A 12,005-nucleotide genomic window follows, 5' to 3' on the forward strand; every position below is an offset into this window, starting at 1 on the left:
ACCCCACAAGCCCATGATAAAACATACAGGTCAGGATTAATTTCAAAAGATGGTTATTAAATATAATGCAGTACTGAATATTTTCTTTACTTTGCAATTTTGAGAATAGAAAATATTGCAAGATTAAGTAAGTACAAATTGAGAATTAACAGAATTTTGTTAAATGACAAATAAAAGGGCAGATTGGCACAATTCACTACTATAAACTTTGCCTCTACAACAAGCTGCTTAAATGTACAAGCAAAAAACGTCCTTACAGTAATATCTTCTATGGAAACAGCATAATATATAGATTGTAAGCTCTAAGGGGCAGGGACCTCCATTCTCTTGTGTCTTTGACTCTTAACTTATTGCAACTATATCTTTTATTTATTGTTAAACTTTATCTAATTTATTATTATCTTAATAACCCCGTTTGTATTAATGTATTCTACTTTACAGCGCTGCGTACAGTAGCGCTTTATAAATAAAGATATACATACATAATTCTAACATAGGCACTTGGTTTTTATAGGTCATTGCCATGTTTACCAATAAAACAAAGTATGATGAGAATGGGGCATAATTTGGTTTTCCTTCATTATGGTTAAAGGTCAATGAGAGAAGTAAAACATGTAGAACCATCTCACCATAATGTGCTTTTATTAAGACAAAATATAATTTGCTTATGCGTCATTACTGTTCGTAAAAGTCACATGGTGATAAAAACAGATACTTACTTTTAATTTGTGTGTCCGTGCTGCTACACCACTAGCTTGGATCATAGCAATGAAAACTGGGATATCTCCCAATGGGCTGCCTTTCCCTCCTGCGATACTGATCCCAAGAGCATCATAAGGGCCCTAACAAAGTGTGAAAATGGAAAGGTATTAAGTCATTGTATATTTCCCTCCAACTCTTATTATAGCAAGTGTAGTTTTTCTTTACTTACTCTATTAATTTCTACAGTCCGTGGCTCCAAGTCTGTGCCTGTATTTAAAGGGGATAGATATCTTAAATACTTATTCATTGAAAAAGTAAAAGTGAAGTGCTAAATTTAAAGGTAAAGCAAAAATAAAAAAACAAAACAAAACAAAGCACTACAATAGAAAGACAAATACAATAGGTGACCCCTGAAAGGGGCTGTCTCTAGATATTTGCTCTGAAGACATATTTCTCCTTCCCACAAGTTATCTGGATTACAGCCATATATAATACTATATTATTCTCTTCTGCAACACTGCCATGCTGTATATCACACAAGTAAATAGAGAACAACACATTAAAAAGGAAAACAAATGAAGGTGAGACATCACCCTGGTTCAGTAACTGCATTTCCATGTAGTCTTGACTGCAGTTCAGTTCAGAATACTGGTACTCAGAGTAAGGAATGTATTTGCTTATACTGGCTCCACCATGTATTTGTTTATTTAATTGTCCATTAGCAAAATGGTTGTAAAAATAAAATGAAATGGTAACAAAATATTAGGAAAGACAAACAAGCAATGGTCGTATGGTCCTACTAATCAATCACAGTACTGCGTACACAAATTTATTTCAGACACTCTGAATGCTAAACCTTTAGAATAGTAGTTAGGGCACAGCGAGCACAGAGAGACAGTAAGACTGAATGACCATTTACTGACTCAAAAATTATACCCAAGACTTTCTGATGATTTTAAAGTATATCTGTAGTATTCTTTGTCTGCTTTATCTTTTCAGAACCATTCCTTCTCTCTTTAATGCCACATATGTCACAGGCACAATAACTCCAAGCCACTGTAAAAAGGTAATAGAATTGTAGTACTGCACAGTATTTACCAGAATGCCTTTGTGATGAGTCTGCAGAGGATTTCTTGGAGCTAGCATAGTCTTGCATGCTGGAAATAACTGGAGTTAATGATGGAGGAAGAACACCATGGGAACTCATTTGGTTGATCTAGAGTGCAATTCAGTAATATGTTCTTCAGTTTAAATGGTACAAACAGACATTACATCCATGCATTACTTAAGAGGCAATAAAAATATTTTTTATATTTCTTTAGGTGAAATTTCCCCAAGTGGCTGCAAGTTACATTTATACCACAAATGGATACACATTTTGAATTAACCCGTAAACTAGCATATAATATAATTTATAACACAACAAATAATACTAGTTGTTAAAATAAAATCTGGCTAGGTTAATGAGAATAAATACACATTATTTCCTTCTACTAACACAATTATTGTGTTTATTATAGGCTTGCATATTATCTGACCTACATCTTGCTTTTTCTCACTTACTCTTTGTATGTCTCTAGAAATCTAGAACAGTTACTTGCAAAAAGTTTTAAACAATGAACAACCAGATTATTTAGGCTTGTTAGCAGTGTATCCTCTGGCTTCTCTGCATTACAAGTCTCTATTAATATTATGTTTTTAGCTATTTTAGGAATCTTTGAAAGTGCCTATTATTTTAATATCTGCCTTTTGCCTTTCTTTGGTCTGAAATACTTAGTGTTCTAGTTCAGAAACAGTGAAAGAGCTATAGACTGGGAAACTCAAGAATGAAAAGTACTGCTACAAATAAATACCCATTTTTCAAACAAGGCTAGTTGCTCTACAATTAGTTGTTACACTATTTTGGGCCAATATACAGCCCAAAAAGCCAATACAGTCAACGGGTCTTCTGTGTGGATTCTTATATTGAGTGAAAAAAAAATGACTTTTAGATCTAATAAAGAATTACCTGTTACTTACAATACAGATACAGTTGTACGGTTTCACAGGTTATACAATAAAGCACTTAAATAAATATACAGAAACTACATTGCTGCTTTTGTACTATATTGTACGCTGCCATAAAAGGCTCACAAAATAACAGAACTACCTTTTTTTTACACTGTTAACCTGATACTGTATTCTGGTCAGACATTCTTTAAATTACCTGGGGAATATGGTGAACATTCCATTGATATATAGTATTGCAGTATCTGACTCCAGATTATGAATCACAAAAATATATTTTATATCAATCATGAATACATAAAGAGGAGGGGGAGAATCAGTAACCGACCTGACTGGCTTCAAAGGTTTTTTTGGATGCAAGCCAAGATCCAACTCGAAGTCTTCCAATCTCTAGATGTACAAGTCCTTGAGCACACTTGAGATAAAACAGGAAATTCTTTTAAAATCAGTGCAATGGAATTTTCTCACAGAAAGGTATAGACTTTATTCAAACATTAACTATTAACCCTAACTATATCATTTAAATCACAAGTGGTTTACAGAATTAGAACTCCAAACTCCTTAAAAACGACTTCCCTTAATTCTTAACGAATAGAATAAGCAGTCTCACAGACAGTTGCACAGCAACAATTATGCTACAATACACAATTACATTAATTTCCAGTCAAAAAGAAGGTGCCCATATGTGGGCCTGCTATTCAGTCAAGAGTGGGTAAGAGTTATAAAGCAGGCTGGAAAATTCTTTCAACCAAGGACCATGGTTGTAGTCTGTGTAGTCTGTGTAGACTTTGGTAATGAAACCAAGGAAATAGCTATTTGTTCATTGAGCCGGCCAAAATAACACAACTTGCTGTGTTTGTTAACAAGGATTTGTAGGAAAAATTAGCTTTAATGGTATGACAAGAATTCAATTGTTTAGAATAGAGAAGTGCAAAGTCCAATGTCCATTTACTAATTTGCAAGTTTTACACTTCATTTATATAGCACTGGCCATTCCACAGCACTGTAAATATATTATACAACATTCACAACAGTCCCTGCCCCAGAGGAGCTTACAATTTAAAACTTTCAATTCTTGTTGTAGGGATTTTTGTCCACTTTTCCATGCAGATCACTTTTTCTTGGGCCTTTTTGCATGTTTAAGATCTATCCACAGATTTGCAATTATGTTTAAGGAGATTGTAAGAATCGGGATTGTAAGGGTCATTCAAAACATTTCGCTTGCTTTATTCAAGTAGTTCATGATCACTTTTGAGCTATGTTTAGATCATTCTCTTTTTGAAGGAGCCATCTCCTTTTCAGCTTCAGCTACTTTATTAACTGTTTCACATTGGGATCCAGAATTTGCTAATCTTTAGTGGATTTCATTCTACAGCCCACAGCACTTGCCTCTGGCATGTCTAGATACTGTTTTGCATACCAAAGATGTTGATGTTTGTGATGAATTTGCAGGTAAGGTTAGGCCCAGATGTATAAAGTGAGAGTCTCTTGGCAAGATGCCCGACTGTCACTGCTCTTGCATATGCACAGATTTCTGCTTATTGGGTATGGAGCATTGAGGATCTGGCATCAGATGCCTGCCCACAAAACCAGGTCTGGTAAAGGCTTTCTGATGACTCTTTCATGCAGAACACGGTTGTGCAAGCAAAGTTGCACTGTTGCAAAGTGAAATGCCACTTCTATGTCAGCCAAACATTTCTGCAAGTCCTTTGCAGTCATATGAGGGTTTACCGTTGCTTCTGGCTAGCCTACAAACAGTTCTCTGAATGTTTTCTTGGCCTTACAGGTCTTTCCTTGACACAGTTCCTTTTAGTGTCATTTATTAATAACATTATAGACAGTGGCAATTGTGAGCTGGAAAAGGTTTGCAATCTTTTTCTAGACTTCCGGTGCTTTGAAGGCATCAGTTAGCTTAATTTTCAGGACCACGCTTAGAGGTTTGATTTTACTGGAACCAAAAAGCCTAGCCCATACCATGAAAATATTCCTAGACCACTTTTTTCTTTTCCATCTCACTTTATGGCTGGCCTTACCCAATCCGGCAGGTAGCAGTCCTCCTGACATCTAATAAACCCAGACTTGCCTGTTAGACTGACAAAAACACTTCATCACTTCAGAGAACCCATTTCCACCGGTCTACCTGTTGATGCTTTAGTTCTTGCAGTGAGGTTGCTTCCAGAGACTATTTGGAACGTAGTAGTTAATAAAAAGCTGAGGAGATTTTTTTAGAGGGTTGTGCAGATACTTTTGGCCATTTGTGGGTCACACCCTCAAAATCTGGTAACCATACTCTGGGATTGCTTGGGCAATGGCTACATATGTAAGATCTATTCTAGATTGAGTCTTTTCAATTTGTAAAAATTTATAACACCGACCTATAGAAACCATGCATGATGTTCCTCTGTTTCTCCTAAAGATATGAAATAGACATAAAGCAACTCCAGCTTTACATCTCCATTATTTACTTCATGAATGGTTAAAAGGTGTTTAAAGTGTCCCATTTGGGAACTTATTTATTGATTTTAACCCGCATTAACAAATTGTTACCCATTTTTAAGTCAAGTCAATATAATGGATTACTCAAATTAAATTGTATTTGTGTACTTATCTGTAAATATTGCTGAACTGGTACATGTTTGGTTATTAGGGTAATTTGAAAATAATCAATATGAAATTAACCTACTTTTTAGCAAGAAATTACCGAGTGTGTTTTAGGCCGTGCTTTAATGGAGTCATTCGGTTTATGTTATTTTATCTTACACACAATCAGTTGATTGTCCATTAAGCAATTGCCTTTAAGCGTGAGCCAAATCAAAACATTTAACGGATTCATGTATTTTCAGAGTCCCCGAAAGGGTAAGTAGGGCTAAAAGTATTTGGCTCAGTTGCAGAAGATGGGCAGTAGGAAAGCCAGGGTCAACTTGGATTGGCATTACTATCCTATCCAGATAGGATACATATGCATTGTAGTTCCACTGCAATATGAAAATGATAAATTAACAAAAAGCCATTTGGAAAGAACACAACTCGGATTTTATTTAGATCTATAATATCCAGCCTACATCCCTCCTGTTTTCAGCATTTCACAATTGAAAAATAAAGTTTCCTTAAATCATAATATACCAAAATCACCTTTAGTACAGTTGCTACAATCTCTTGAGAGGCATTCCGCATGTCATCTCCATTAACCGACATAATCTGGTCACCTTGCATTAATCGGCCATCAATATCTGCAGCTCCTCCTTTTACAATGTCAGAAATAAACACTCCACTTCCAGTCCTTGCAGAAAAGATATACAAAAGATTAACTATTCTTTCAGAGTATGTATAAAATATATGCTATCCCCCTTCCTGTATTCATTCATTTTTTTTACTAAAACACATAAGGTATAGATCAACCAGACAGTTATTATAGCTCGCATAATATTATTTACTTTTAGTGTGCTCCGGCTGGTGCTCTATTTTAACCTTAAAGAGAATCTATAAACTGTTAATTGGTTATAAACATAATTTGCCACATCAATAGATACAGATGCAGTAAATGTAATTATATAAATTTCAATACATTTCAGTTTGCCATCTGTGTACTGTATTTATTGAAATATGTTGACTATAAACACGTGCCACTATAGCATGAATTTAAGCTGTGTTATGTTGGTGTCTGGAGCAATATGAAGCCTGTATAAGCAGCCTTACTTTGAACAGGTGACTTAAAGGGACTCTTATCACCCATGAGATAGTAATAGTCCTCCAAAATGTGTTTTTTAGAAGAGCAAACAGATTTTTTGCTATTTCAATTTCCCATGAGGCAAGCTATTTTCTTACTATCCCAAGGCCCTTCAGCCTTGTGATAAAGTTCAGTCACTCTTTACTGCTGTGCAGAAAGTTGGTGTGATGCCAGCCCCCCACATTCCCCAGCAGCCTATCAACCATACAGTAGGCAGGTAATAAGATAACATAACAGCTCTCCCTGATGGATGCAGCTGTATAAATTGATAGCACCTTCATATTTCTTAAGCTAAAAACTGCCTGTACTGTCTTCCATTCACTTTAAGGGCAATGGCAGATGAGAAACTTTGCTGCCCTCCAGAAATCTCACTCCCCGCAAGCAACAGTGTACCTGCCATTCTCCTAAGGCAGGAATCCCCAAACTTTTATACCCGTGAGCCACATTTAAATGGAAAAAGTGTTGGGGAGCAACATAAGCATGAAAAAGGTTCCTGGGGGTAGCAATATGAGCTAGAACTGGCTACTTAATATCCCCTGGCATGTGGACTGGCAGCCTACAGAAGACTCTTAGTTGGTACACCTGGTTTTTACGCAACCAAAACTTGCCTCCAATCCTGCTGGGTTGCCTAGGGCACCCGGCCATCTTGGCCAAGTCACTGTGCTAAGGGATACAGCTCATACGGGGTGTGGGGCAGCTCATACAGGGTGTGGGGTATGACTGCCACTGCTGTCATGAAGAAAAATGTTAAAACAGTCCTATAAATATCATGACCGAATCCCTTAAAATAACTAAGGTAATGTTGCTCTTTCTGTGCATAGTTTATAACATAACTGTCATGGAAAACCAGATAAATATTTGCATATAAACCAGTTTTTAATTTGGGAAAGGTAAAGTACACTGGACAAAAGAAAAGTAAGTTTAAGTAAAAAGCATTTTACCCAAGGTGTACCCTAAATTTAAATACCACTTATATGTTAATTTGTACTTTAAACAAAGACAGGTAAAACAAAAGATAGTACAGAAGAAGACTGTAAAAATTAGTGGCTTGTTTGCTTTGGTATTTAGCTACAGTAATATCTATATTTCAATATCCAATGTTACTAAATGGCATACAACTGTACCTTTTACCCACAATGCTCAGCCCAAGTCCTCTACCAGCTTTCTTTTGTAACTCTACATGGAAGATATCCAGATTTTCCTCATCCTTATACTGGGCTTCATCTCTGTATACAGTTAGCTGTACTTTCTGAGGTGTCTGCCTTAGTGCTGTGATTGCATCCTCATGAGAGGCATTCCTCAAATCCACTCCATTGACCTGGAACAATAAATGGATATTACATCCTGATGCAGTTTGGAAAAGAAACAATTTTCCATTCCATGTAAAGGAAATCCCTTTTGTAATATTGTGCAATAAAATGAACTTTACAATGGCTAACATTTAATTTTATTTGGTTTACTTAGTTTTCAAAGTAGCATGTTAACATTTATTTTATAACCCTTTAATAGTATTGGTTCTAACAGATTACTATACATGAGACTCAAAATCAACAAGTGCATTCTATATTTTGTACATTTTTCCTGAGAGGGAATGTTGAGTGTTTAATTCTTACTTCAGCAGCAGCATATTTCACATGTTTACTAAAGGATGCGAGTGCCAAACTAAAATAGTTTTAATTCTCCCAGGTATGAAAAACTCACTTTTATTTATAATTATAAATGTGTACAACTATTATGAGGCTACCAGCTCAATGGCATACCAATATTGCAGAAATAAAAACTAGTATAGATATCAATTCCCCAAGTTTATTTAAAATGAAAAAGTAGTCTCAGATTTCTTCTCCTAACCCACAATAGAGCTTCACTAGTAAACCAGCATAATAATATAATGAAGAATATTACAATTTAATGTAACTGCTTTACCCCCAGTATAATGATATGTAGTGTAGTGATATCTAGGGTATAGAAACCAGCAAAGCAGTATTCTTGTCTAAAAACAAAGAAGAAAAAGAACTCCACCTGCCCTGCCTGCTGCTTCTACATATATCACAAATTAGTTTAATAGTTTGCTGAGGAAACAAATCTAAATTGGCAAAAATGAAAAAGGACAAAATAGTATTTACATGATGTAAATAGGCTAACAAAAATACGTATGTACTGTATGTACAGAAAAAAAGTGTATATAACATGGCACAGAAACTCACAAAGCCACCTTTCCTAATAACAACACACCCACACCCTAAGACCTTGGGCCCAATGCAGCTAAATTCATCTGCAATTTAGAGTAATTTTCATCCTTGTAGTCAAACCCAATAATGTGCTAGCCATGTTTAAATGTATAAAAATAAACCCAATGTGGGTAAAGAATGAATTTTCTTTAAACCTTCACAGTAATTCTGCTGAACCCAAGAAAAATGTCTAGTCAAATCCCAATTTTTTATGAAAATTTCAGCCAAATCCAGAATCCAAATCCAAATACAGAATTGAACTCTAATTTGCATATGCAAATTAAGATATGGAAGCATTAAAGAGAACCATTTTTGACTTCCATGTTCACATTGAAAAAAAAATCATTTGATTTTAAGGATTCAGCTTGGCTAGGTACCTGGATTCGGCCAAATTTCGAACCGAATCCTGGATTTGGTGCATCCCTACAAGTTACCAGCGGTATATGCGCACAAGCTGCTGCAGCAACATCAGCAACTACAGCATGCAGGCAGAGTGTCTGATTATCTTGGCTTTTTCTTTTAAAAACCCAGTGGGTGAGCTTTAGCTTATAACAGGGGTCCCCAACCTTTTTTATTCATGAGCCACAGTCAAATGTAAAAAGACTTGGAGAGCAACACAAGCATCATAACAGTTTCATGGAGGTGCCAAATAAGGGCTACGATTGGTTATTAGGTAGCCTCTATGCACACTATCAGCTCACAGAAGGCTTTATTTGGTAGTAAATCTTGTTTTTATTCAACCAAAACTTGCCAATAAGTAAGGAATTCAAAAATAACTACCTGGTTTGGGGCACTGAGAGCAACATCCAAGGTGTTGGTTGAGCAACATGTTGCTCACGAGCCACTGGTTGGAGATCACTGGCTTATAGGATAAACCCATATAAATGGATTTTTTTGCAGCTCTTTGGAATTCGTTTCCAGAATTCCTTGTGTTTATTTGCATATATATGAGGCAGTCTACTCAACCACTTTTATTTATTTGTGGATCCACACTCCTGGCTCTACCTAAACTGATTAGGAAACTGCACTACACTGATGAGCCCCAAGAAGGGTGAAAACCAATCTGTAGTTGGGAATCTGATCAGCTATTATCTTGGCTTTTGCTTTAAAACCCCAGTGGGTGAGCTTTAGCCTATAAGATAAACCCATATAAATGTTTTTTTTTTGCAGCTCTTTGGGATTAGTTCCCAGAATTCCTTATGTTCAATAGACCAGTTCTTTTAGCTTAACATTTCGCAATACAGATTTTTGTTGTTTGAAGTAACAAACAAAATGCAGTTTAGCATTAGACATTGTACAGCATTGAACATGCTATTAAACATATTTAAAATATACATATTATAAAGAGAAGAGCAGTATTAGTTTGCCTGAAATAAAAGTTCAGATCATTGGGCAGGCATCTGTTCATTGGGCAGAACAATAAATGTTAGAATGGAGTCAGATCTTTTTATAGAATTCTGTATGGGGTCAGAATGGGGTAGGAAAGTGCAAAAAAATAACAAACCCAGATGGAGGCTGGCATGTTTTTCTCACCCTGCCTTGGTCTAAGGCATGGTTCCTAGTGCTTTTTAGATTAATACAGTGTTGCTTGAGTTGAGTAGAACTGTATTTATGAGGTGCTGGCTGGGGGGAGACATGTAGGCATCCCTTAACTTGTAAGTCATTTAGAAACTTAAGTTAGAGAACACCCCTAAGCAGTAGAGATAGGGATGTCTTGGGCCTGCCAGCACTTGCCTTGGCACAAGGTACAGACTGCAGCAAACTACAGATGCGAGTGCTGGGTAACTTAGCACTAAGGGGCACAACTTGTTAACATATGTTAAATGACCCCCACTGTGTTTTAGTGTTGTTCTCCCCTTCTGACCCCCACTGTGTTTTAGTGTTGTTCGCCCCTGCTGCCCCTTATGTGTGTACATTGACTGGGCTCAAATCTGCCCTGTGTGCACAGTGACAGATGGATTTTAGCCCAGTCAATGTGCATACATAGATGCAACGAGTCTGACCATTAAATGTATAGTCCATTCTATTGAAATACATTTATGTAACAGAATTGAATTCCAAAATATATTAATGCATACCTCTAAAATCTGATCTCCAGCCCAGAGTCTTCCATCTCTGGCCGCTGCCCCCTCTTCATACACTTCATGTATAACTATAGCTTCCTGAAATTGAAGAAGACATTTTAATATGATAAGTCAACAGATAAAAGGTTTACAATTTACTGGACTTACTTTGGACATTGGCTTAAGTCAGTAAAAGCATATGTTAGATAGACTCAGATATGTTAGGGCTGTCATGAATTCTTAGGCTGCATTCTCGATCCAGGGAGTTGAATGAATAAATCTGGCTTATCATGGAGACTAATTTTTCTGCATCCTGGTTCAGTTCAGCTGTACATAAAACTCCAGAGGACTTCAGAGCACCTGTAGGGGAGCTTTTTTCTGTGTGTTTGTGTATTATTTTCATTCTATAATTTGTAGTATTTTAAGCACTGTCTGATTATTGTTCCTATTTCCCTCACAATTGCACAGTGGTACACTATAATACTGATTCTTTAAAAATTAAAACTGAAAAAATATTTTCTAAATAATTGTTAGTCAGGGTCCAGTTTTAAGGGTTATGTTTGAAAAAGGTTCCTGGATTTTCAGAAAAACATTAAAAATTAAAGCTGCTCGGGATTCATTTTGATGACTGAAGCCTTTTTCAAGAGCATTGCCACACACAGCAAGTTTCTTTCTTTCCTGCAGTATGTTAGCTGTCGGATTTTATTGGTGTATATGTGCAACAATAAAATAGGATAGGAAATAGATTATATCATGATGTCCAATAATAGAAATATTGTACAGTAATTCATACTACTCAGGGCTTAGACTAGGAAAAAAAATCTTTATTGTGGAAATGAGCATTTTGACTAGCACTACAGCATTTGTCACAATATGTAGATGCCTGCTTTGTTTACTTAAAGTCCATTACATAAATGTCTGCATAAAAAGCTTGGCTTAAAGGAACAGTAACACCAAAAAATGAAAGAGCTTTAAAGTAATAAAAATATACTGCACTGTTGCCCTGCACTGGTAAAACTGGTGTGTTTGCTACAGAAACACTACTATAATTTATATAATAACCTGCTGTGTAGCCACGGGGGCAGCCATTCAAGCTGGAAAAAAGGAGAAAGGGCCCAGGTTACACAGCAGATAACAGACAAGTTCTGTAGAATACAATAGTGTTTTATCTGTTATCTGCTATGTGCCTGTGCCTTTTCTCCTTTGAATGGCTGCCCCCATACTACACAGCAGCTTATTTATATAAATTATAGTAGACTTTCTGAAGTAAACACACAA

The 12,005-nt window shown here is 36.2% G+C and overlaps 1 protein-coding gene across 7 annotated transcripts in view; it reads right to left on the reverse strand.

The window, feature by feature from the left end:
* Positions 1-12,005, reverse strand: part of patj (PATJ, crumbs cell polarity complex component) — a 114,893-nt gene that overhangs the window by 7,631 nt on the left and 95,257 nt on the right. For all 7 annotated transcript variants that reach the window (XM_012961547.3, XM_031900899.1, XM_012961550.3 and 4 more), the window contains 7 exons: positions 10,743-10,826; positions 7,561-7,754; positions 5,842-5,989; positions 3,038-3,124; positions 1,801-1,918; positions 932-969; positions 720-842 (listed from right to left, as the gene is read on the reverse strand). In XM_012961547.3, coding sequence (XP_012817001.2) covers positions 720-842; positions 932-969; positions 1,801-1,918; positions 3,038-3,124; positions 5,842-5,989; positions 7,561-7,754; positions 10,743-10,826 — 792 coding nt within the window. The remainder of the gene's footprint in view (positions 1-719; positions 843-931; positions 970-1,800; positions 1,919-3,037; positions 3,125-5,841; positions 5,990-7,560; positions 7,755-10,742; positions 10,827-12,005) is intronic.

The sequence above is a fragment of the Xenopus tropicalis genome, chromosome 4 (genome assembly GCF_000004195.4).
Source record: "Xenopus tropicalis strain Nigerian chromosome 4, UCB_Xtro_10.0, whole genome shotgun sequence".
Taxonomy (NCBI): Eukaryota; Metazoa; Chordata; class Amphibia; order Anura; family Pipidae; genus Xenopus; species Xenopus tropicalis.